This window comes from Eublepharis macularius, chromosome 10 (genome assembly GCF_028583425.1).
Source record: "Eublepharis macularius isolate TG4126 chromosome 10, MPM_Emac_v1.0, whole genome shotgun sequence".
Lineage (NCBI taxonomy): Eukaryota > Metazoa > Chordata > Lepidosauria > Squamata > Eublepharidae > Eublepharis > Eublepharis macularius.
In genome coordinates, this window is record NC_072799.1 from 80,830,350 (window position 1) to 80,856,586 (window position 26,237).

Here is a 26,237-nt window from a genome sequence, read left to right on the forward strand (position 1 = left end):
ATGCTTTAGGCTGTTTTTATGCTCTTTCTGGGTTTTTAATAGATTTAGTTGCTACAACATTTATAGTACTTATGTTCGCATTATGTTTTACTTGTTAGGCACCCTTGAGCAAGGTCTATGGAAAGGTAGTGTAGAAATGTTATAAACAATTCCTAGATATGATCACCAGAAAAAAGTAATTGCAACTTTGAAACTGTCAATATTGGATTGGCAATGGTATCTATTTATGGTTGTTGATTTTGTAAAACAATCTCTAGAAATGGAAAATTTCCTCCACATCTCTAGAGTTGTAACAGGCTTCATAGCTCTGAGTGCGCTGTAAGCCTTATTTTATATTTGATTTGTCTTTGACGAAATGTGAATCAATATGCCATTTTGCAAGTGTCATTTGATAATTCATGCAAACCACAGTTACCATGAACCATTTGGGGACTGTGATGTAAAGATATCGAAGGCTCAATCGTCTTAGTGCCTTTGCATGTCTAGATTTCCTTTTGTAGCCTCCATGCTTTAGTTGTCAGTCATGTAAATTGTCCTTTGCTATCTGGAAGACCCATCTTCGTTCCCTGCCACTTAGGAGACTAGTTTTTGCAACAGTAAGCAGGTTTCTGATCTTTGCATCTACTTAAAAAGAGTGAGGAAGCAGTCCCACTCCTTCAGGCACACGCAGAGCCTAATGTTCACAGCAGTTTTGCTGAAACTTGTTCTTATGTTTCCTGACTGCTGATAATGTAGTGAATGTTTCTGTGAAATGTCAGCTATGAGATAAAGTGGCAACCTTTGATCCGATGCTTGAAGTCCTACAGTTTTTCCTTGGCAACATGCACACACAACACTCAAACAATGACTCAACTGTGCGACTTGGTAATGCAAAGAAAGTGTAATTCTGTTACCCCATGTGCACATTATTGCTTATTCTATGTATTCTTCTTTGTATCTTCATAAGGAAACAAGGTGAGTGGTGCTAAAGGGACAGGCATCTCCAATTCCAAGAATATTTACTTGTCCTGTTATCTCAGAAATCACGTTTCCAGTTTCAGCATAACAGATACGGAACTTAAACAATTATTAATGAGAGTTGCTGAAGCCCCAGTTAAAAATGGTGGGTACCACTCTGGCTTAAAATGAAAAGCTTTTCCAAACATCTTGATAACTAAAAAATTGGTTGGGTTTTGAGATATAACGGATGTGATTCCAAAACTGCTGCTGGAATACACACTCATAGGCGCTCTTCACTTGAGTATGCAGGCTGGCTCTACCGTTAGAGGAACTGAGACAGCGACCTCAAGTGGTGGCTGTGGAGACTGGAAAATTCCTACTCTCTTTCCCCACTGCCGTCTTCCTCCCCTCTTGCTTGCCTAGTCTTTGCTCTGCCCCGTCTGTCTAAGAACTGGAGAAGCTAATTGCCTGCGCTCTCTCCTAGTCAAGCCATGAATAAGTAGGACTGTGAAGCTGAACATTTTCTGATGCTATATTTTACATGGAAAATTATCTAGCCCACATATGTAAATATAGTCTGTTTATCTCTAGGGCTGTTGTGCTGCAAATCAGTCATGGTAGATGGGCTAAATGCAGGATATGAAGTGTAGACAACCCCCAGTGATGGTACTCCTGTGTTTCACAGCGGGCCAATTTGAGCCCCATACGGGTGCGATTTGGCCCGTTTGGGACCCGAATTGGCCCTCTGCGAAGCATGCGCGTGCTCCCAGGGCCTCTCTCTCCTCCCTACCGGCCAGGTGAGTGGTGGCAGGGGGGAGAGTGAGAGTGGGGGATTCCCCCACCCCCACCCCCACCAGGGAACCTGGAATCCCTAAGTTCAGGCTTGTACATGTTGTATTTGCCTTCTTTTGCTAATATTGTTTAATTTTGTTTAATTTGAAAATTTCCGGAATACCCATATCACTGTGTATGATGGATTAGACTTTCTTTCCTTCCTCTTGTGAGAATTGGGCCAGGAACTCTAAGGCTACCGTTGTGAAACCACAGCTATCTTTTAACGGTGCATTTCTTTGGAAGTGCTTTTGAAAGTATTGGGACTAATAATGTGAGGACCATTGTCTAAGAAATTAATTGTACCCTTGCAGATTTGTGTTTCTGATATGGCATGTTTTGACAGGCTTTTCACATGGCAAATTTTAAAACATCATTCTCTGGAAAATTGACTGCTAATATTACTTGTTCATCATTATTTTTTGCAATGAGATTGGTTTAATGATAGTTTGTTTTCCCAGGGGTCACTTTCCTGTCTCACTGTATCAATTTCAAGTCTGTGTTGAAATGTATTTAGAATTAAATGTACTGTTTGAATTACAAGAGCCTGTCATTCATTTTTGGAAGCTATTATATAGCAAGTGTTGGGAAATGTTTTTTTTTTAAATGTTGGCATTTCATCATGCTGATTATTTCCGATATACATCACCATCTCTGTGGAAGGGTTTATGAACCAATTACAGGTGCTTTGAAGTTAAATTAAACTTTACTCATCAACTTTACTCTGAGCTCATTGACAAATATCTTCACATTACAAAAACCACTTTACCCTGCAGTCTCCATAACACAGCTTAATACACGCATGCAAATTATGAAGCATTCTCAACTTTGAGTGCAGTGTTAAGAACAGTTGCCTGGGAGCAAAGCCTAGGTCTGAATAGATTTGCTACTTAAGATTGCTACTTTTGTGTTTCATTTTTCCTTTTATTATTTAGGATTAGAATTTCTTTCTTCCCATTAATAAATGTATTGCTTGTAAGAAAAAATGAAAGATAAAGGAAGTAGTAAAAATGAAGCTGAAATTCTTTTTCCCCCACCCCACCCCACCCCACCCTCTTTATAAACAGTGCAACAAGCCATGCACGATTGATGGGTCTTTCTGTGCCATCGTTCTGGTTGTCTAAACAGCCAAGACCTTGGTAGGATTTTTGTTTCGCTGAGAATCTAAGAATTACAGGAAGAAAGCGGGAATGCCTGAAGGCTAAATTGTTTAGATACTTGGCCATTGTACATGCACGTGCACTTTTCTTGGCTCAGAAATAGTTGATATTTTGTCTTAACAAAAACCTGGAATTCTTTTGGAGAAAAATGATTAACTGTGCAGAATGTGAAGCAGTGGATTTCTTTCTTTCTTTGTATTTTCATCTACCGGGAAGCAGGAGCGAACAACTTTTGAGACTCCGTGATAAAATGAAGACCGTTTTGACTACACTGGCAGGTTGTTTTGGGAAAGTTGTTGAACTGGTTTGTTAGGTTTGGATTTAAACACAGTATTGCGTTACTTGGTGTTTGAAGAGGGGGAAGCGCAAACGAGTATTTCCTGGCTGAGGCACAATCCAAGCAAAAACTCAGTGACTCTTTTCTGGTTGTAGGAAACAACTGGAAAACGGAAAGAAGGTGCTTTTACTTTTACTAATTATTACAGGCACAAATTGAGCTTTGATTAGGTTCCCAACTTAGATTATAGTAAAAGGCAAAATTAGGTTAACTTAATGTACAGTGGGAACTTGTGCTAAGTTTTGGTTCAGGGGAATCTGTAAATAGGGTTCTCAGGGCAAACTCCTGGGGAATTGCCCGGTGGCGGGCAAACTCCTGGGGAATTGCCTCCTCGCCTGCTGATCCTCCAGCGATCAGCAGGAAGTGGTGAGCTTCCCCCCCCCCCAGAGGTCACCTGCCACCGGCAGGCACCCTGGGAACACATGCGGCGTGCACACTCCTGGGAGGTGCGGTGATGTTACTTCCAGAAGTTGTGTCGTTGCCAAGGGAGCATTCCTGTACTTCATTTGCGGCCAAATTGGTCCTGAGCAGAGCGCAAGAGTGCTCCTGCAGCCAACGTGATGATGTCACTTACAGAAACGCCAGGGGGTGTGTGCGGAGAATGACCACGCAAGCGACACAGGGTAAATGCCAAGTGTGTGTCATCGTCCCCCCCCCCTCGGGAGGGTACAGGGACCTGGCAACCCTACGTGTAAATGATGTATTTTTTTCCTTCTAAAAATCCATTCTACACACCATACATGCAGAAGTATTCTTACAGTTGTGAAGAAACTAGCCTCTCTCAATCTGTTTCTTGGCTTTTCAAATCCTTGGTTCAAGCTTGGGGGTGTGGTTAGGCAACTGCAGGCCCATCTCTGGAAAATTAGTCCCCTTGGTTTTGCAGTTTTCAGAGATATGCACAAGATGGAACTGAGACACCCGGGTGCAGATGAGACCATGAGAGCAGCAGGATTCAAGGCCAGAAACTAGGAGGGAGTTTGGTGTGCTCATTCCATCTCATTAGCGTAAGGAACCCTGGGTGAGGGTAGGTTGCTCGAATTGTGAATGCATTCCAGCGGCAAAAGAACGTGGGCTGGTCTTCATTCTAGTCTGGGCTGTTTGCTGTTGGTGGAATACTTCTGTTCTGGACCTGACTACCAAGTTTGGTGTCAACCCAGGACTCTTGCCTCTAGATTTTGGAATTTGGGGTTCTGTGTGAACTTCGTACATCTAGTCTGACAAGGTAACATCTGTGTCAGAGGACCAAAGCCTGTACAGTATTTTAATTTCTATTATTTTCTTTCCTGTCTTGCACAATTTCTATATTTGTAATCTTTTGCACACTTCATTAATTATAATTCTCTAGTGTTATTTGAGTTTGGGGGCTTCTATCTAAATCCAGTACCTTGGCATAATTTAGTTACAGCTACCAAGTAATTGTTTTTATGGAATTCAGCCTGCAGGTGCCCTACCTTGAAGGACGGACTTCTTGATAAACACCCGGTAGAGCTTTAGACTTTGTTCCTTGGTCCCTGAGCGGAGAGTTAGTTAGGAGAGACTGGTGGTGACTCCTGTTATCCTGGGATGTGAAGATTCGCTCCCCACCCCCCACAGTAGTGTGTTTTGTTTTGTATACTGGATCCAGCACTGCTGCAAAAAATGCTTTCCACAAACTCAGGCTGGCCTGGAAGAGGGCTCCTTACCTCGACACAGCCCATCTGACCCCCTGGATCCATGCCATTATAACATCAAGACTTGTCTACTGGAATGCTCTGTACATATGTGTCTCCTCTAAGTTAACTTGGAGAGCAGTTGGTGCAGAATGCTGCAGCTCAGCTATTATCAGGAGCTAGGAGAAGTGTGAACATTACTCCCATTCTGCAGTCACTCCATTAGCTACGGATCAGTTACCAAGCCCAGTTCAAGGTATTGGCTATCACTTGCAAAGTTCTTGATGCCTTGGTCTATCATATCTACAGGACTGCCCCTCTTGCTATATTCCACTACAGCACCACAGCAGCTTCGCTCATCTGAACAGGGCCTTCTGCAGGTGCCACTTTGCACATGAGCAAAAGCAACAGCTGCCCGTACCTGTGCATGTTCATTGATGGCCCCCACTTTATGGAACGGCCTACCTGAAGAGGTCTGGAAATCTCCCAGTCTCCCGGCCTTCTGCAAAGGACACAAAACTGAATTAAGCAAGAGGATTTTTTATTTAGATAGGAGAGTTGTAATGTACGGAAGTAATCTCGAGATCCGTCAGTAAAGGGATAAGGAAGGGCCACTAACTACTACAATTGCTGTAAATATTGAGGGACCATAGGCTTCACTAGTATTGCTGCAAGAATGATCCTTCAAGGTAGTTCCTATGTTGTTTAACATGTCAGTCATAGAATTTCTTATGCTCTGTTTCAACATCTCTCCCGCTCTGTATTGGATTTCTGCTGGTTTTAAAATCTTTGCAAATTGGCATGTATATACCCTTTACATATATATTGAAATGCCTTTGATATTGACTGTTCTGACTTGCACTGTGTAATCCGTCATGAGTTTCAGTGAGAAAGGCAGAATATAAATGATGTAAACAAATAAACATATGTCCATAAGATTGGTTTTGGCCACAGTAAGCAATATCTGAATTGGACATATCGTCGTAACTTGCTGTATTGAAAGTGTTGTTGTTTTTTTTAATTTAACATAATTATGTATAAATTGTAGCATTAGCACCACCAGTTGGGATGCTCCTGATTACTAGTTCACACTGAGCCCACCTGACCTATTATCTTCCCCTGAAGAACTGATGAATTATTTGTTTATATTTTCAGGTCTAATCACAACGACATCAAGAAGACTTGACAGAGAACAGCAAGCAGAGCATGTATTAGAGGTAAATTATGTTCTTGACTGTTTGCATCTGAATATTTTCCTATGCCTAAATGTGTTTCTTTCCTTATATGGACTCACATTCTAGCTGTATCTGAAAAAGTGAGCTGTAACTCACAAAAGCTCATACCCTACCACAAATTGTGTTAGTCTTATAGTTGCTGCTGGACTCCTGCTCTTTTCTGCTGCTACAGATCCTAGCCATGTTAGTCTGTAGCTGCAAAATAGTAAAGAGTCCAGTAGCACCTTTAATACTAACAAACTTATTTGTAGCATAAGCTTTCGAAAACCACAACTCTCTTCATCAGATGCATCGTCAGATGCATCTGATGAAGAGAGCTGTGGTTCTCGAAAGCTTATGCTACCCATCTTGATCTGTTTCCTAATATAGGTTTCTAATGTTCACTTGTGAGCCCCCTGCTTTTGCGGGGGGGGGAGCTAAGCAGAAAAGAGACTGTACCAATTCTACAAATTCCACCCTTATAAGTTCATCCTGCAGACTAATATCTAATGTTCTCCATCTCCAAAACCCAACTTTAGCTGTGGGCAGCGTAGCTCACTTCTTTCAGCCTAATTGAAGAACCGCATATTCCCTCCCTGTAGTTGCTCTAAAGGTCAAAGAAGACGGAGCCCTCCCTACCCTAGAAAGAACATGAGCTGAAATCCTTCACGTGCACGCTAGTCACTTAACAGGTTAAGGGGGGTCTGAATCCTTCCTAGTCAGAAGCAAACGTATATGAGGGTGGTGAAACCGAATTGGGAGAGATCCTACAGTTTCTTCAGAAGAGAGGTAGAATTTGTTCTCCTTTCATCCCAGAAGTTTAGAATTTCCTCCACTCGCGGAGAGTTTTAACTCTATGAGACACTGGGGGTTCCTCGAACTCTGTTTCCAGCATGTTTTTCTCTCTCAAAATCAGGTGCATAGAGGCCTAATTCAAAATGGGACAATGGCACCTCTCTGTTTCCCAAGTTGGGGAATTCCTGGAGATTGGTGGGGTGGAGCCTGGGGGAGACGCGGTTTGGGAAGGAGAGGGACCTCAGTGGGACAGAGAGTCCTTCCTCTAAAACAGCCATTTTCTCCAGGGGAACTAATCTCATCAGCTGGCAATCAGTTGTAATTCCAGGAGGTCCCCAGGTCTCCACCTGGAGGCTGGCAAACCAACATCCTTTACACGCCATTGTCCCAACATGCGGTTGCCCTGAAGAGCTGCTGTTTGCCATGTGAGGCAAATGGTATGATGGAGGAGAAGGCTTTAATTGCCCACTCTCCTCAGTCAAGGGCCTGGCACACTTGATCTTTAGAGAGGGAGAAGATGTTGGAGGTGCTGTTCAAGAGGCAGCATCAGGAGAAAGCTCTGGCCTGCATGCCCTGTTCATTGGCACTCCAGAGTAACTGCTGGGCTGCTGTGTGAAACAAGGTTGGGCCACTGTAGTGCATGCCCTGAGAACACCTACATTAGGTTACTGCAGTGCACTCTGTATGGGCTGCCCTTGGAAGCTTCAGTTGATACAGAATGCTGTGACCATAATGCTGGCTGGAGTGGGTCATAGAGACTGTATCATTCCCATTTAGTCCAGTTTATATTGGTTTCCTGTTTGCTTCCAGGCCCAGTTCTTGATGCTAGTATTATATAGTGGGTACGACAGTTCAAGTGATTTCCAATAACTCTTTTATTAACAGGAACATCACTACTCAAAGCGAAAACACCAAACAGCAGTTATAGAACACTCAACTCCCCACCAAAACACGCCCACAATTAAATTCAGCCAATAGCAAACACCCGGTGTCCAGAAACCCTGTTCACTAGTCTGTAGGGGAATCCTGATTGGCCGCCTCAACAACCTGGCCATTCGGAATGCAGCTGTACAGAACCTTGCTACTAAATCCTTTTTCTTGAAGCTCCCAGTACACTACAGCTAGTATTGACCTTTAAAGCCCTGTACAGCTTAAGGACCGCCCTCTCCCTTATAGGTACTACTGGACTGTTGCTGCTTTCTACTGTGTGTGTGTGTGTTTTTATTGAATTATTTTTTAATGTTTTACATTTAAATTGTTTAAAATGGTTTTTGTGTTAATATTTGCTGTCTCAGGGACTCTGTTTGTGTAGTAAGATGGCATGTAAATGTTTATATACATATAATAATAATAAAAGATGCTAGTCTAGATCGACCAGTGCTTAGTTCTCATGGCCCCTTCTTTCATTCCACCTTGGGGTCAGGTAGCAATTTCCCCCAGGCCAGTTTGGCTAGGGATCCTGACAGTGTTTTGCCATCCTCTGGGCATGGAGTAAGGGTTACTGGGTGTGTGGGGGGGAGGTATTTGTGAATTTCCTGCATTGTGCAGAGGGTTGGACTAGATGACCCTAGAGGTACCTTCCAACCCTATGATTCTATGACCAATGGCTTGATCCAGTTGGGCTCTTCTTATACTCTCATCAGTCATACACTTGGGCATGCACGTATATACATATTGCAAATTTCACAAGGTTCCCAGACACTTGTTAACATATTAATTTCTCTGGGAAACTACTTTCTATAGTACTATATCTTCTTTAGAGATACCAGCTTCCTAGGAGCTTTGTTCCCACCACTGTGGAAATCCATCAGCCCAGAAAATTATGTGGATACTGCTGTGATTTTATTTTCCTCACTGTCTATTTTCACTCTGGTTCACAACGAGCACAGAAGAGCCAGGCCTCTGCAGTTATTTTTCACCATTTTGCCCAACTAGTCCTTATAAACAATCCTCAGTTCTGGTTACTCTTCCAAAAAAAGTGGTTCCACATTGTACTGATCGTATATAAAATACTGAATCCCACCCTTTGTACTAGTTATTGCAGATTTGTGAAAGCCCCGCAGTCCAAAGGATTCTACTCAGTAGTTTGGTTGTGGCTCCTGCTTAGCAGTAGATTTATGTTGTAATTTAAGAAACCCCATTGTCTGAGCTCTGGAAGGTCCTTTCATTTTCACAGCATGTCTGTTTTCCATGTGTTTATCTTTGCCCTTGGTGATCGCTGTGCTGTCTCCTGAAACCACAGGGAAATCTTTGATAGTCACTGAAGTCATAATAATGTTTCTCAGCTATAAGTTTATAAAAGAGGGTGTGTAATGTCAGTTGTGAAATTTGAAGGCACAGTTATATGAACAAACCAGCGGTGTGTGCAGAACTGTGAGGGTTCTATTTAAAACATTGCTATGAAATAAAACTCAGATGATTGCTAGATGTATTCATAATCATTTTATCCCAGTATGTGTCTGCTTGCTGGGGCCTCAGCTATGGGCTGCAGTACAAGTGACAGGTCCCCTCGTTTGAAACCCGTGTCTGCCGACTCCATTTTTAATTGATTTGTAGTTTTTTAACACGGAGCTGCAAGGCTGCCTCCAGAATAGGAGCACAGAGCGGCAGCCCTCGTCTTGTGGGCTTTCGTTCCTTCTGCTCTCTCCTCCTTTTTTCAGGAGGAATACGGGCGACCTGGCTGGCAAGCCCCGCTGCTGTCACCCTGTTGTTAACTACATCCACCAAACGTGTTCAAAGTGTAAGAGATTGCCGGGTTTTTTTCTGTGCGTTGTGGAGGAGGGGAGGTGTCTCTTGGCAATCTTCACTATGTACAAAAATGAATAGATTTTGTCTTAGGAGCTGCCTTGTATTTCTTGGGGCAGTTGGGGGCGCAGTTGTAAATTTCTTGCATTGTGCAGGGGCATGGACTAGATGACCCTAGAGGTCCCTTCCAACCCTATGATTCTTTCTTTGGAAAAGCAGGGTCCAACTGTTCCTCTGGAATAGTCATGAGATATCCTGGAAGGTGTGTGTGTGGGGGGGGGGTTACATTGTGAAAGTGCCCAAATGAAAGCACAGATTCTGCCCAGCTTGCAGACTCTGCAGTGGGTCCTGTGAGTGCTGGTAACAATGGATTCGGGGAACTTTCCAAATTGGATCTGGGATAGGGGGACTAGACACCTCCAGTTGTTTGTGCCCACAGAAGCCCAGTATGCCTGCCCTGCCCTCCCACTCCCTGGCCCCTTTGCAAAGAAGCACCGTTGAGGCAGAGTCCAAGCCTTCCCCTCTCTGCACGTGGATTCAGTGCTGGGCTGGGCAAGAGGAGGCAGGCAGGCAGCCGTTATCAGCCTTAAGATCAGAGAGGCGCGGAGAGGGGCAGCCGGTCTGGTCACCCTCTTCCTTGAGCGAGCTGGCCAGTCAGCAAGCATACTCAACTAGGGTTGCCCCACCGTGTACCTATTCCGGAGGGGGAGCTTGCTGTGTTAAAAAACTACAAATCAATTAAAGTTGGAGTCAGCAGAAACAGGTTTAAAACTAGGAACCCCATCACTTGTAGTGCGAACCTATATTGTATAGTCTTCTGCTTGATATTCTTTCATTGGAATTTTGAAACTTTGCGCATGTGAAGTTTATGTCCTTTTACTCTTAAGGCAGTGTCACTTGCCTCTTAAGTATCATTTTCTAGTGAGTAGAGGCTGCTGCTCTCTGATTAGGAGTGTAACAAGTGACAAAATTTCACCATTTTCACCCTCAGTTATCTGAAGTTTTTGGATATCTTTAGAATCTTTGAAAACTATGGAACATTAGAAGAGTACTTTCTCCCACACCATACTCTCTCTTTTCCCTTGCATTTACTTTTCTCTAGTCTGTTGTTTCGTCTATCTAGGACAGACATGTATTAGACCCATACTGGAGCATACACATACACCTACTGTTTGAGTTTGAGAGTTTGGGGGTGGGGGTTGGCTTTATTCTAAGGTTTCCATAGACAAACAGGTGTCCGTGGTGGCTAGAAAAGCATTTTTCCATCTTCACCAGTACCAACAACTTTCCCCATATCTCTCTCAACCCGACCTTGCTACATTAATCACCTCTTGTTTAGACTACTTCAGCTCACTCAACGTAGGGCTGCTGTTGAAAATGCTCCAGAGACTTCAGGTGGTACAGAATAAGGCTGCTAGGTTGCTGACCAAGTCACCACGGTCAGCCCATATAACACTGATTTTGAAGCAGCTGCACTGGTTACCAGTTAGCCTCCAGATCCAATTCAAGGTGTTGGTCTTCACCTTTAAAGCCCTTCACAGTTGGAGACCCTCGTACCTTTGGGTCCGCCTCTCCTATTATGAACCACCCCCCAGCCTGCTTCGTTCATCTTCGCAGGGCTTGCTGGTGGTTCCTGGTCTCAGGGTGGCATGACTTTCTTCCACCCAGAAGAGGGCCTTTACAATTATGGCACCCTCCTTTTAAAATGCACTGTCATAAGGCGCTCATGCTTTGCAGGACCTGTTGATGTTTTGGAAACTCGGTAAGGCAGAACGATTCCAGCATGCTTTTGCTATCTAATATTCTTCTGCGAGGCAGAGCAAATTGCTGTGCATTTTATCTGCCTGCAATGTTTATGTTATTCACAGGGTTTTATAGGCTGGGGTTGGGACGAGAGTGTTTTTTAGTTATTTGCATTAGGCTGTTTTATTGTGATTTTGGTTGAATATTGGTTTTAACTGTTGTAATTGTTGTGAACTGCTTCAAGAGCTTAATTTAAGAGAAGTGGCATGATAATTTAATAAGTTATAATAACTTAATAGTCTGTGCTTCATATCTCACATTTAGCTGATCTAACCTGACTGATTTGTGTCACAACACTGCTGACAACTTTAGATAAACAGACTTTATTTGCATAGGTGGGTCAGAAAAATTCCAATGGAAAATGTTTTTTGGAAATTTTTTTGGAAAATTTTCCACCCCACACCACTGGTTCCACCACACACCTATCACTATTGTAAAAGGAGGCCTTCCCCCTGGTTCTTCCTTGTTCACTGCTTTATTTTTTTAAAATAAAGTTTACTTTATTTTTTTTTTAAAGTTTTATTGAAGAACCATATGCAACTAATTAATTAAAATACAGAAACAAACAAAAATACATTTGAAGTATATTATTTCAAGTCCTTATAGAGAATCTACAATACACACCCAAGCTAACTTGAAGTTAACATTAGACAGTAATAGCACAGTATCACTGCTGGTCCTATGTTTAAGCTAGGGCTTTTTTTCAGCTGGAGTGCAGTGGAACGGAGTTCCAGAACCTCTTGAAAATGGTCACATGGCTGGTGGCCCCGCCCCCTGATCTCCAGACAGAGGAGTGCTTAGATTGCCCTCCGCACCATGCGGCGTGGAGGGCAATCTCAACTCCCCTTTGTCTGGAGATCAGGGGGCGGGGCCACCAGCCATGTGACCATTTTCTCCTAGGGCAACCCACTATGTTCCACCACCTCTTTTCCCAGAAAAAAAACCCTGGTTTAAGCTATGTTCTTTTTCTTTACTTAACTTTTCTTACTTAACTTTACAACATGATCATTTCTAAATGCTATGATACAATCAACAATCTCTAACTTCTCAAGTTCTTCGAGATCTTCTATCTTCTTGTATTAAACCATATAATACAACTAATAATCAGACAGGTATATATACAGAGACTCGGAAAAACTGAGCAGGTCTAGGAAAGCCCAAGTGATGGGCTGGGAAAGAAGACCAAAAAAAGAAATTCTGCCCCACCCATAGACCTGTAATACGGGAGCACATACCTAATTGCTACCCATATCCCCCAGCTCCTCGCATACAGAACATTCAACTTACTAATTGAAACATCTCCAGACTTTTCAGAGTTTAGAACTTAGAGTCCCTCTATTTCTATTTCTCCATCTTCTGCTTCGTCAGTAACAAAACATTTGTTGCTTTTAGCTGAAGTCCATGGAGATTAAGTCTTTCTTTTTTCAGCTCTAGTTCCCACTTGCTCTAAAGTAAGTCCCAGGGCAGATAGTAGAGCTGATCCAGAAGCATGGTCATATGCAATATATAGAGCTTGGTTGTACTCCACAAACATTTTGCCAGAGCATAGCAAACGATATTTAACCCCGGCTGCCTGCAGTTTAGAAATAGTGGGTTTTAAGTCTCTACGAATCTTGAGCATTTCTGAAGGGAGGTCATCAAGGCTTTTTTCCTGGGAAAAGAGGTGGTGGAACTCAGTGGGTTGCCCTAGGAGAAAATGGTCACATGGCTGGTGGCCCCGCCCCCTGATCTCCAGACAGAGGGGAGTTGAGATTGACCGCGCGGAGGTCAGTCTAAACTCCCCTCTGTCTGGAGATCTCAACTCTCCAGAATCTCAACTCTTCAGACAGAGGGGAGTTGAGATTGACCTCCGCGCCATGCGGCGCGGAGGTCAATCTAAACTCCCCTCTGTCTGGAGATCAGGGGGCGGGGCCACCAGCCGTGTGACCATTTTCAAGAGGTTCCGGAACTCCGTTCCCCCTGAAAAAAAGCCCTGGAGGTCATCAAATAACAGATCTCTTACTTCCTTGGAATTCTAAGCTGTTCTGTTGGCGTGCTTCCATCCAGATTTTCCTCCTGGTCTGGTAATCGGCAAACTCCACCACTGTCTCTCTACTGGGAGAGGCTGCCTCAGAAATATTTGTTTTTGCCAACTTGGCAGGCTCTCACAATTAAAAGCATCACCCCCTCTAGTTTTAGCAAAGTAGCTAACCAGGACGCCATAAAAATAGTGAGTTCCGTTGCTGCTTCAGCGTTTGATGAAAACCCACGAAATTTTAAATTTTTATCTCTTAAGTGAGAATCCAATATCATGTTGTTTTCCCTCTGGACCAGCCATCTTGAGAAGTTATTCCAATCTTTTTTTCCAAACCGGCAACTTTCTTTAAAGCTGCGTCTGCCTTTTGAGCAGTTTGCTTATGCTGAGTCTCCAGCTCATCCATACAGTGAGCTAAAGGGGTTATCATGTCCATCATCTCTTGTTTTAATTCTTGACACTGTTTCTCCAAGGCTTCTAATAAGAATATTGTTGTTAGGAGTGAGCCTGCATTGTTTATATCTCCGTGGCTCGACGAGGCTACGGAGGCGCTGGCTGCTTCTACTGCAGCAAAAAAGTCCTCAAACGAAGAAGTTCCCCTGGCATTCTTTAGTTTCTGTTTAGCCTTCGAAGCCTTGGGTGGCATTTTCCAAGACTAAGAGCCAAGCCACAAGTGACGCCTGACACAGGTTGGACACTTGTCAGCTTCCCTCAAGTTTTGATGGGAAATGTAGGCGTCCTGGTTTTACCGCTTGGCTCTCCATTACAGCTGCAAGGCCAGGATGCCTACATTTCCCATCAAAACTTGAGGGAAGCTGACAAGTGTCCAACCTGTGTCAGGCGTCACTTGTGGCTTGGCTCTGAATTGCTTCAGATTAATAAATTAAAGTTATTTTAAGAGCGAGAGATGTGGGAGCAACAGATAATGGCTTCTGCACGGCATACCATCAAAGCCACGTCCCCGTTTACTACTTTATTGAGCACGCACACATTCAGATTTAGGGTCATGGTTTTCAAGGGTACTTGGAAGCAGCATATTGAGACATAGTGCATATGCAGGAGCTTGGGAAGAGCCTAGAACTGCGCATTGCCTTAAGCTCTGGTGATGGGGAGGGCCCTCGAGTCATAGCTGATTTATGGTGACCCCTGGTAGGGTTTTCATGACGAGAGACTAACGGAGGTGGTTTTCCATTCCCTGCCTCTGCAACCCTGGTCTTCGTTGGAGATCTCTCATCCAATTACTAACCAATGCCGACTCTGATTAGCTTCTGAGATCGGACGAGATCAGGCTCACCTGGGTTGTCCGGGGTCAGAGTACCTTAAGCTCTATAGTTCATTTTATCATGGGAACCTGCAAGAAGTGTAGTGCTGCTCTGCTGCAACGATTCCTGGGAAAATGTGGTTTTTGAATTCTGTTGATCTGCCCTCAAAAGAGAAATGCAGCTTTTATGGCCCATCCCATCTATATGCAAAACAATTTGCTTAGAATATCTCTAGATATTATGTTCTGTCCACAGTACTGATGGACAAGAAGATAAAACACATTCAACCATTGAGACTTTAATGAAGAGTACCTGATAGTCTACACCAAACTGAGAGCTGGTTTGGTGTAGTGGTTAAGAGTGATGGGACTCTAATCTGAAGAGCCAGGTTTGATTCCCCAATCCTCCACTTGAAGCCAGCTGGGTAACCTTGGGCTAGTCATAGCTCTCTCAGAGCTCTCTCAACCCCACCCACATCACAGGGTGATTGTTGTGGGGATAATAATAACATACTTGTAAACCACTCATTCAATTTATATACCGCTCCTGAATGGCAGTATATAAATTGAATGTTGTTGTTATATGCTACTGTTAGATAAGGAATTCAAAAATTCTGAATGATCACATGTTCTAAGTGAGTCTTATGAAAATGAGGAGGAACGGGATGATTTTCTGATTTATTTTTTCTAGTTCCGATCCTTTTTTTCTGTCTTCCTTCTGTCCTTTTTTCCTTTGCTACCTTGAGTAACGCATGCTTGTCAAAACATTGAATTGGAAATGACAGCATATCAAATAAGGGAATCATTACTACTTGTTTTATGTTGTCGGGTTGCCTTTTTTAATGGAGCTTTAAAAAAAACCCATTGTTTTGTATACAGGTTTGTTTGGTAGTTTTTTAAATCTTGGACTAAATCCCAAAAATTCACAGAATAGCGGCAGTGTTATAAGCAGCTTGAGCCAAATGTGCATCTGGCTATTTAATTGAGCATTAAAGTGTTGACCAGATGGGGTAGAAAGTTTATTCCTTGTTTACTATTAAAATTTATCCCACATTTCACTCTTGTTTGCAAAGTAGCAAATATAAACATACTGAGGTCGGTGTTCTATGAGCCTTTTCCTGGGTTTTACATAAAGCCATGAAATGGTTTCTTGCTTTTAAATACCGTATATTATATTTGTACTTCTTCATGTCTGCTTCTCCATGCTCTGTTACATCAGTTAGGTGGGCCTTTCTCCTCCCCCTGTGCATGATCGAAGGGAAGGCTTCTACTTCCGTGCAAAACAATGAGTTGGATCCAACCAGTTTTTCCATTGGTGAAGAAGGGATGTAAAAGGTCCCTTTAGAGACCACCAAAAAGGCTATATTTGGACCACAACACCTGTATTGACAAAAGCCACATGAAACAGAGATTGCCCAAAATTTGAGCGGAAACCAACCCCATAACTTTGTCATCACATCCAAACCATAAAATAAGGTTTGCTGTTCCTTTTTCAAAAAGAGTCCAGTGGCACCTTTAAGTCTAACCAACTTTAGTCTTAAAGGTGCTACTGGACTCTTTTTGATTTTGCTACTACAGACTAACACGGCTAACTCCTCTGGATCTGTTCCTTTTTGCAAACCAAAACTCCTGATTTAGTTCTAGGTTGGAATCTTGGTTTGTAGGGAAGAGAGGAAACCCCAGTATCAATGCAGTAACAAACTGTGGTTTAACATGGAAGATGAGTAATCAGATTATTTAATTAGATGTTTAATTAGATCATTATACAGCAAGAAGAGAGAAGAAGCATTTCAGCCCTGAAGGCTCCCCCAGGCTCGTCCGTATAATGAGAATCTGTGTGACAGTGTCAAGTTGCAATGTGTCAGAATGCCTTCAGGTAAACTTAGTAGCCACACTTCCCAAGGCTAGCCATGCAATCCTAAGATGTTCACTCAGGAGTAAGACTTGCTGAATTCAGTAGTCCTACTCATAAGTAAGGATGCTCAGGGTTCCACTCTTATTTCCTTATTACTGTGTGCATCGGCTTCACAAGGCCGAAATGATGGGTTTATTGATGCATGCCCCCACAAAAGGATTCCACGTATATGAACTATTTAGAGTTTTGCCTGGTGTATGAATTTTCAAGGCAGAGACAAAGCTTGTAGTGCTAATAAAGCATTGGCCATTTTGGCACAGCTTTAGACCCCATGTTATTAGTGAAAACATCTCTGGAACAGCATTCCCTGGAAAAATATTGTTAAGAAAGTTCTTCCCAAAGACTTACTCTTCAACTCTGTTACATCTGAACCACCGCTGCGCCCCGCCCTCCACACACACCCCACACCCCAGGCCACATGGGGAATTTTAAGCACTTGTTTCTGAAAACATTCGTCAGCTTGTCTTTTATTTTTCTGGTCAATTGGACTCTTGCTGGTTTGAATTTTTCTACTAGGACGGGCAAACTATCTCTTAAATATAGCTGAATGGCTTATCTTCTGTCAATTGCCCATGATTACAGTAGGGCAAATGGGTAATGACTGCCAGCTATTTCTGTGTATAGCACACCCTGACAAAGAAGGCCCATCAAACAGCAAGAGCACAAGAGAAAGAAATTAAAGATAACAATAGAAAATCAGAGAACTTGACAAATAGAAAGGGAAAACAAGCAGAGAGCGGTTCTGCTGCATGGAGATGTAGAACAGAGAGGAGTCGAAAACCGTCATTTGCTGTCTTCACCTCCTTTCGTCTCCCCCAAATTCCCTTTATGAGCCAGCTGCATGTCAGAGAGATTGACCAGGATTGGTCCTAGAAGCCCACCAGTCTCAGTTCTCCCCTAGGATTTTGTACAGCAATAACTCCATATACAAGAAGAATCTGCCATGAACCCCAATCAGAGACAGGTACATGAGTGGTGCAGCTAAAAGCCTTGAGATTCCTGGTTTGTGCGTGTTCACGGAGGTCCCTATTTGTTTTCCTGTTTGTGGTGAGCACAGCTATCAAGGAAGCTCCGTTTGACTCGGCATGCAAGATCGTCTGGGGTGCTGGGGTGGAAGTTGCAAACAGGTCTACTGGGACATTTCTTGGGCTTTGTAACGTGTGTGTTTGTGCGTACAGAGCTGACAAGTGAATTTACTAATGGTTTAGGAGCTTAAGCTTTTAAGTGTGTTTTTTAAGGCTAATGAAATGTAATTAAACACGCCCGGCTTCTGAGTTGTTTCATGGTCCTGGTTGTTTAAATGAAACGAAATAACTAATTTTTGCTGATGTTGAAAGAATGTTTCAGTTTGCTCATACAGCTAGGTAGTTATGTGGTTTTGTGTGTGTGCGCGTTCACACGTGTGTATTCAGTTAGCCAAGGGCTGCTCTGTAGGATGTGCTAGAAATGCCAGAATTCCTTCCTGGTGCCCTTCATTGCCATCTTCACCCAAGAACTTCCTCCTTCTTGCAGTGCGCTCCTATTGGGCCTGTAGCTTGTCTTTCTGTGGTCCCACTGGCCGATCTTTTCTGTGCTACCAGAGGGACTTGCATAGTTTTTGAGCATGCAGCAGAATGCTACGGCACTGTAAAGATGTTAAAATTTGTATTCCAATATCCTAGAGCAGCATCTATTAAATTAAACTCCACTGCCGGCGCTCCATGGGCTTTGGAATAATGCAGTGTCAGAACCTGTCTGTTGAGCTATCTCCGAGTCTTCCTCTGCAAAACATCACTTGGTGCTGTATGTATGAGAGAGGACAGCAGCTAAGTTCACTCCGGAAATACCCTGGGCAGGGGGTTGGACTAGATGGTCTGTATGGCCCCTTCCAACTCTATGATTCTATGAAATATAAGCAAGTTTTGGACTTACAGAAGAGACTGTCTACATTACTTGATACTTGAGCAACTCCCCTTAGTTTTAAAAGCAGTGTGCAGTATAAGATTGCAAGAAATAACAAGTTTGAACGAGAATGACAAACTTAGTTTGGCAGCTGGGTCCTGCAGAGCATTTTCATGGATCGAAGGTTTGCCAAAACCACCCCACCCCCACCCCTGCTGCAGACCTGAGCCGCCCACTTACCCTGTTCTTGATGCATCCCCTTCCCCAGGAGTGGCCTTTGGGGTAGTGCCTTGATCTGTAGAAGGAGGAGAGACAGGTCTGCTCTGCTGACAGAAATGCCTTCCGTCAGTGGAAACATTTTGTGGAATCCAAGCTATGGTGGCGGGTTTTTTTCTTTAGCTGTCAAAATAGGACGTGACATATTTACACGTTTCAAAATCTTTAACCTCCATGGAAATATTTTAAAAAATATTTTAACATCATGGCATTTTTAAAGGGTATTGCTTTTAAAGGTATTTCTTTCTTCTGGTCCTCCCAACTTGCACTTGATGCACTTTGGAAAAACAAAAATACGTTTTATAAACAGTGTTGAAGGAATCACTAAGCTCAGGGGGGATAAATGGGACTGTTATCACTGTAGATGCAATAAACATTTACACATTCTAAACTCTTCCAACATTTTACAAAATGTAATAGGTGGTTTATAACATTAAACAACTTTAATCTATGCCTGTTATACCAGTATGTTATGCAAAGATCAGCAGCTGAAGATGTCTTTTATATGAATATTTGAAGAAAAGTAAATATTGTGTTTGAAAACCAAATGGGTCCAGTATTGGCTGAAAATGTTCGTAGTGGTTCTCGAAAATACAATGATTGCATTTAAGCAGCCTTATTTACTCCTGGAAATCATTTGTTGTCTTCCTTAGGTAACAGTTACAGACAATGGCATTCCCACAAAATCAACCCTTGCCCGGGTCATTGTCAGAATCTTAGATGAAAATGATAATAAACCTCAGTTCCTGCAAAAGTTCTACCAAATCAGATTGCCAGAACGTGAAAGACCAGAAAGAGAGAGGACGGCCAGAAGGGACCCCGTCTACCGCGTTGTGGCAGCAGATAAAGATGACGGACCCAATGCAGAAATATCTTACAGCATTGAAGAAGGCGATGAGCATGGCAAATTTTTTATTGAACCAAAAACTGGAATTGTCTCCTCTAAGAAATATTCCGGTGCAGGAGAATATGACATTCTTACAGTAAGCTAAGATTTCAGTTTTGCATTCTTTACATGCCATTGCGCTCATAAAAGTTCGTTCTCGTGTTGTTTCATATTCAAGAGTGCTTTAAAAGGCTGGGAAAATTCAAAAATAAGAAGAATCAAGTTGATAATGAATTAAACTATTTTTTTAAAAAGATTGAATATAGACTCTGTTGATTAAAAAAGAATGAAGATGTTTCAAGTTTCTTTTTTTCCCACAACTTAAATATATGGTCTTGAATACCAATGAAGTCAAACAATGCAGTCCTAAAGGAGTGTCTCTACATGAGATGCCTCAGCATGTGTTCCTCAAGTGTAGAGAGACACAGCGTTAGCTGGGAAGCGTAGTTTTAAAAGACACAGCTGATGGAGATCACTCCTCAGAGGGCTTGTTAATTTCACCTTTGCCTCCCTGAAGGCTTTGTCAATTTCACCTCTCCAGTCTAAAACCGTGAGGGATGGCAAGCAGGGACAGCGAGGAATGGAAATGGGCTGGAGCTGCCTTCCAGAGCTTGGACCTGGAGAGGTGATAATGGGCTGAAGTTTCCCTTCTGGCATTTCACAGGCGCTTCACACAACTCCAGTGTATAGCAAAGCCTTTGCCCTGCCACCGTCTCTGTCTTTTTAAACTTCCCTTCCCAGCTACCATTGCATCTCCTGACACGTGTTCTTCATGTCTCGTGTAGAGAGACTCAGAGATGCACCCTTCTAAGTCCTTTGAAGTCACTGATGTCTCTGTGTCCCACTGTTCAACATGTGTGAATGAGAGTGTTTGTTTCTCCTCTGTTTTTCACTTCTGTAATTAAAATAACTAACTCTCTTTCGATATGTCATAGATCAAAGCTGTGGATAATGGTCGTCCACAAAAATCATCAACGACTCGACTTCATATAGAATGGATCCCAAAGCCCACTCCAGCTTCTGAACCGATTACTTTTGAGGAATCATTTTTTTCTTTTACTGTCATGGAAAGTGATCCAGTAGCTCACATGATTGGTGTAATAGCTGTTGAGCCACTTGGTACTCCACTCTGGTTTGATATTACAGGTAAGAATGTTTCAGGATTTGCTTATTGTAAATTATTTGATGATTTTTCTGGACTATTACATATTTTAAGCGTTCTAGTCTTACCTCAGATGTTGGGGAATTTCTAAAAACCTCAGATGTTGGGGGGAAATTTCATAGTTTCCTATACATAAATAAATCCAGGGCTTTTTTTCAGCGGGAACTCTGCGGCGCGGAGGGCAATCTAATCTCCCCTCTGTCTGGAGATCAGGGGGCGGGGCCACCGGCCATGTGACCATTTGCGCCGAGGGCAATTCAAACTTTAAAAAACTCCCCACTTGTTCCAGCTGACCCAAAGTGACATCATTATCCAGTCTTGAGTTCCACCACCTCTTTTCCCAGAAAAAAAGCCCTGAATAAATCTAACCAAAGTTTCCTTTTTCAGTCCAATGAATTCAGCTTGTTGGAGTGGTTTAACTTTGAATGCTTTCTTGTGTGTTGTGAAAGAATATTTTGATGAAAGGTTTTTTGTTATTTTTATAATTTAGTTTGCCGTATAGGTTCATTAGTAGCATAGGGCATACTAAAGGGATAAGACCTTATCCTGGCAAAACGGTGAACTGTGGTGGCTGATCTACAAGGTGCCCAAAGCAGCTCTTGTGTTGAGGTTGTGGATGTGCCAAAACCAGCACCCAAGCTCAGAGACCCAGTGTGGTGTCATATTAAGAATGGGGAGGCACGGGTGCAGAATCTTGCTTAGCTTTATAGGGTGACCTTACGCCAATCACACACTATTCATATAATCTAACTCATAGAGTTTTTATGAGTTTTAAATGGGTAAGGGAGCACCATGTTTGCCCTGCTGAACTCCTTTGAAGAAAGGTCAGAAATGTTCTAGATAGGGCTGTGATTCCAATGAACCTGGAGCTCTTAGGGACCCAGGTCCCTTGGAGAACAGCCCACAGACTACGAGACCGGTAGATATGCCCAGTGTGCCAAGGCTGGGTATTAGAATCAGATGGTTTAGGATTGCATTTCCAGAGAACGTTGCAAATGCCATCTAAATCGAGATAGGAGCATGAGGGCAATAGCCGATAAGTACCACAAGGGAAGAAAAAGAGAAACTGCAGCCAATTAGTTAAAGTTTTGCCATTTCCTATTCAGATGACAACGCATCCCGTTAAATCAAGATATTTCAGACTTTGTTTTAAAATATCGTTATTGCACATTTTTACTGTTTACTAACGGCATGAACTAACTTGATTGACATCTTTTCTTTCTTCTGTGCTTGCTTTCCATGCTTTCTTTCTTTTGGGCTGTGCCAGGAGACAAGCTTGCTAGTGAAGTTTTTTACATCTTTCAGATGGCTTGTGACCTGAACTGTACAGCAGAAGGTATCTGCTGAGATCACATAATTTATTGCTGGATTATGAGATCTAAAACTGAAAACGTAACCATTTAAAAATAATCTCATGACACTAGAAAACACGTGTGTGTGTGTGTGAGCCCGTGTCTGTGTCTCTGTGTCTGTGTGTGTGTTTTCTGGCAGGATTTTCTTCCTTCCTTCCTTTCTTGTTCTTGAATTTGTTGTTAGCTGCTTCATACCACATTTCAGTCAAAAGAATTGCTTTGAAATGGTGGTTTAGGTTTAGCCCAAAATGTTTCCTTCTGTACTTTCAGTGCACCTACTACTGCTTCTCTAGACTAACCTTAAAAACTGATTTTGGTATATATATCCGTAAGAATTCTTGGGCTCTGTTAGATGGATGTCTTTTTAAACATCAGGCATGTTGATTTGGCATGTAGGTGAAACTTGCAAGCCTTTGGGGGAGCAGTAGGGAGCATACTAATTAAAATCAGAAACCAGGGCTACCAAGATTAATAAGGCTTAGTGCAAGGACAGTGGAAACCTACCTCTGAGCTAGTTAGCATCTGTTCCCTGATCCCCTTCACTCTACTGCGTTACCACTTTTATGCAACAGGTTCGAGTTGAGGGCAGCACTAACCTTGGAAACTTTTAGGAAGCTCTGTAATGTTTTATTCACCAGAGTTTTTGACAGACTGTAGGTAGCCGGCATTTTGTTGCATTGATTAGATTTTCAGCACAATCCTGAGGTCTGCCCTGCTGCCAGTGCCCGCGCGCCCATGGACTTGCAGCGCTGGTCATCCGCTCCCCTAAGGACCTTGGTGGGAGAGCTAGGCCAACAGCTGAGGCCCATAAGGCAAGGACACAGTAGGAGGTGCCATTCCCCTGACAACCTCACCAGCATTCCCCAGTGGCCACACACACACCCCCCCATGACAGGCATGAGAATGGCAAGCAAAGGTGTAATCCCTGCTGCCCGTTGACACGTCTGTCCTCCCCCACCAGTGAGCAGGCAGCTGGGAACCACGTGCCCCTGGGGTCATGGCACCCACATTGGGGTGCCCAGCTGGGAGGAAGCTGTCTGAGGGGTGCCGTGGGGGGCCACCCCCATTACTGATCGGGCAGGTCAGGGGCCTGTGTGTTGCCACCTTCCCTCATCCAGGACAAGAGCTGCACCTGTTTGCACAGCAGTCAGAGCCACGAGAGCTATTCCTCATGCTGCCTTCTCAGGAGTGGGATTGAGTCACGGGCTGCCTGGTGAATGGCTCTGTGGGCAGGGCTCGAATTGCAGCTGAAAAGGATCACTGGGGGCTGGAACAGCCATGCTTCTTGACCTCCCTGGCAGGTTATAACCTGCCCGAAAGGGAAACAGACACATGTGTGGCGAGGGGCCGGGCCTTGCGCAGCCCATGGCCAGGTCTGCCACATTCTGGGAGGATGTCCATGGCTGGGGGCCTCAGCAGTGGCTCCATTGTCTCAGGTGTTGTCAGCAACTAGATGATGGGTGCCCTTCCGTCAGTGACGTGCTCCTCGTCTGCATATGACTGTTCTGTTCCCTTAGCTGCTTGGAGTTCTAATCCTGTGAGGGAGACAATCAAAGGGTCATGCACCTCCCATCGCAGTGGAGCTGTGACAGCAAGTACCCAGTCATTCTGACCCATGGCTGTGCTCTCTCCTCTGTCCAAGGGGGGAGCCCAGCGGAGGGAGTCCAAATGGAGCCTTGGCGTGGGCTGCTAGGAGCCCTCCCTTCCAAAACAGCTGCATGGAGCACTGTTCCCTGGCCAATTGCCTCTTTGGGGGGCATGAGCTGCCCCTCCCCCAGCAAGCCTCAACCACAGAGGCCACCATTGGGAGGCATCAGTGAGGGGAGATGGTAGGTTGCCCACCAGCCCACCAGCACAGAGTCTTATGCCCCAGTTATGCCCATGCCCAGCCTCCATGCCCAGGTGCCAGCAGAGGACCCGGGCAGAGCAGTGCTGGGCCGCTTCGCCACCATAGGGGGGTTATACCAGCATAACTCTGGAATACGTTTGCATTACCCCTGGTGAGCTTCCAAGGCGCTTTCTGCCCCCCCCCCCCAGTATTGCACTGCCCATTAGGATTTATTAGGTCTTATTAGGTGTGTGTAGGAGAGGTGAAAGGTGGCATTTGATTGTTGTATGATACTTTAATTATGGCCAATTCCAGACGGCCCCCTGCCTTGCGAAACGTCGCGCGTCGTTGCGCAGAAAACGCGAAATATCGCGTTTTCTCGCGCGAGTTTTGTGCGACGTCGCGCAAAACTCGCGCGAGAAAACGCGATATTTCGCGTTTTCTGCGCAACGACGCGCGACGACGCGCGACGTTTCGCAAGGCAGGGGGCCGTCTGGAATCGGCCTATGTCTAACAGTCAAAACCAGTAGAAGTTAATGGGCAGTATTTATCAAGGATAATTTGGTTTTCATAACTATTGTACTGTTTAAGGCGGTCTACTCAAAGTGTCACAGACATTATGATGATGATCCATTGAATGTTTCAGTGGATGCAAAAAATTTATAAAAGGGAAAAGATAAATTTATTGAAAGGAAAAAATGCTTAGTCCTTCTACAATGTTGAGCTCTTTTCTGTTTCTGCCCTCAAGTCAATTCCTTTCCCTAAAGCTTCTCCCTCAAGCTCCTTCGTGCCAGTCTGTTGGTGCACAGTTGCACCGCTGTTGAGTAAGCCACACATAGACAACGACATTTCAGTGTCGGCCGTGTTAAGTAGGTTGCACCCATGGTAAGCCTGGCTAATGTCAAAATCTATACCACGTCTGCAAAGTTCCTTGGTTTAAGCAGGAAAACGTTTTATAAATATAGCATGCTATAATATTATTCAGTATTCAAATGAATTTCTTCTGCTTGAACATAAATTTTAGAAAAGTCTTTTAAAAAGCCATGCACCTTTGGAAGTAGAGTCCCTTTAAGTCACAAATGACATATCAGAGACAGATGGACTAACAAAAATCTTTTGTGGACAAATAGGTCCACGGTTGTGGTCTTGTTCCCAACATTCCACCTTTTCAAACAAATCAGATCATTCTCAAAGAGTGAAAAATTATCCCTTGCAACACAGTTTTGTGTCCAATAAATATCAGTTATGATCAATGCAAGAGGGTGTGAACTCTTTGTCCCGGTGGAACTCTGTTGCAGGTGACAAATTCAATACTAGGCTTCAGATATTTCAGAGCTGATTTTCTTTTAAACTTGTATTTAGTTTTGTAGCAATATGTATTTTCATGAACTTATGCAGCAGAGCAGCTTTTTATTAACTTCTGTCTCATGCAATTTCTTGGACTAGGTGGCAACTATGGCAGCCGCTTTGATGTGGACAAGGGCACTGGAACCATTGTTGTTGCTAGACCCCTTGATGCAGAACAGAAATCAAATTACAACCTGACAGTCGAAGCAACAGATGGAACCAGAACTATTGGCACTCAGGTAATGGAATTTCTAACGACATGTTTATTGAAAGAAGCATTTCTAGCGCTTTCTTTCTTTCCTCCCTGTCTCCCTTGGGCAGAATTACATTGTGTATAAATTAGAGGATCTTTATATGAAAAGGAAGTGGTTTCCAGTACAGAGCACAATCGCCTTAATGTTGGTTAGCTGAAGGTGAGAGGTTACATGTAAGTAGATAACTCCACTCTGAATCGGCATCTTGAAAGTCATATCAGGTTCTAGAATTAGAAGGGTAAATGAGAAACGGAGACCAAGCTTTGCAAACAGCTATTTACCGAGGAAGAAAAGGATTAATAATTTAAGACCCCCAGAAACCCCAGCCAGAACTGGAGAGAATCAACAGCCTATGGTCAAGATAATGGAAATTGTTATAGTGAAACTATCTCACTTAAAAGTATGCAATATTTATTGTCCTTAAAAATAATGGATTGTGTCCAAGGAATTATAAGCAGAAGGAAAATAGCTCTAGCGTTGTTCTGCAAGACTTGCACAAGAGTTTGCCGTAATGATTAGGTGCTATAACAGTTCCCCTGCTTCTGTTTGTACCAGATGTTGTGCAAGCAAGATAAAGCTGAAAACATC

At 43.4% G+C, this 26,237-nt stretch overlaps 1 protein-coding gene across 3 annotated transcripts in view; it reads left to right on the forward strand.

The window, feature by feature from the left end:
• FAT1 (FAT atypical cadherin 1) overlaps positions 1-26,237 on the forward strand; it is a 167,989-nt gene that overhangs the window by 75,244 nt on the left and 66,508 nt on the right. For all 3 annotated transcript variants that reach the window (XM_054990664.1, XM_054990662.1, XM_054990663.1), the window contains exons 4-7: positions 6,072-6,133; positions 19,474-19,803; positions 20,642-20,852; positions 25,495-25,634. In XM_054990664.1, coding sequence (XP_054846639.1) covers positions 6,072-6,133; positions 19,474-19,803; positions 20,642-20,852; positions 25,495-25,634 — 743 coding nt within the window. The remainder of the gene's footprint in view (positions 1-6,071; positions 6,134-19,473; positions 19,804-20,641; positions 20,853-25,494; positions 25,635-26,237) is intronic.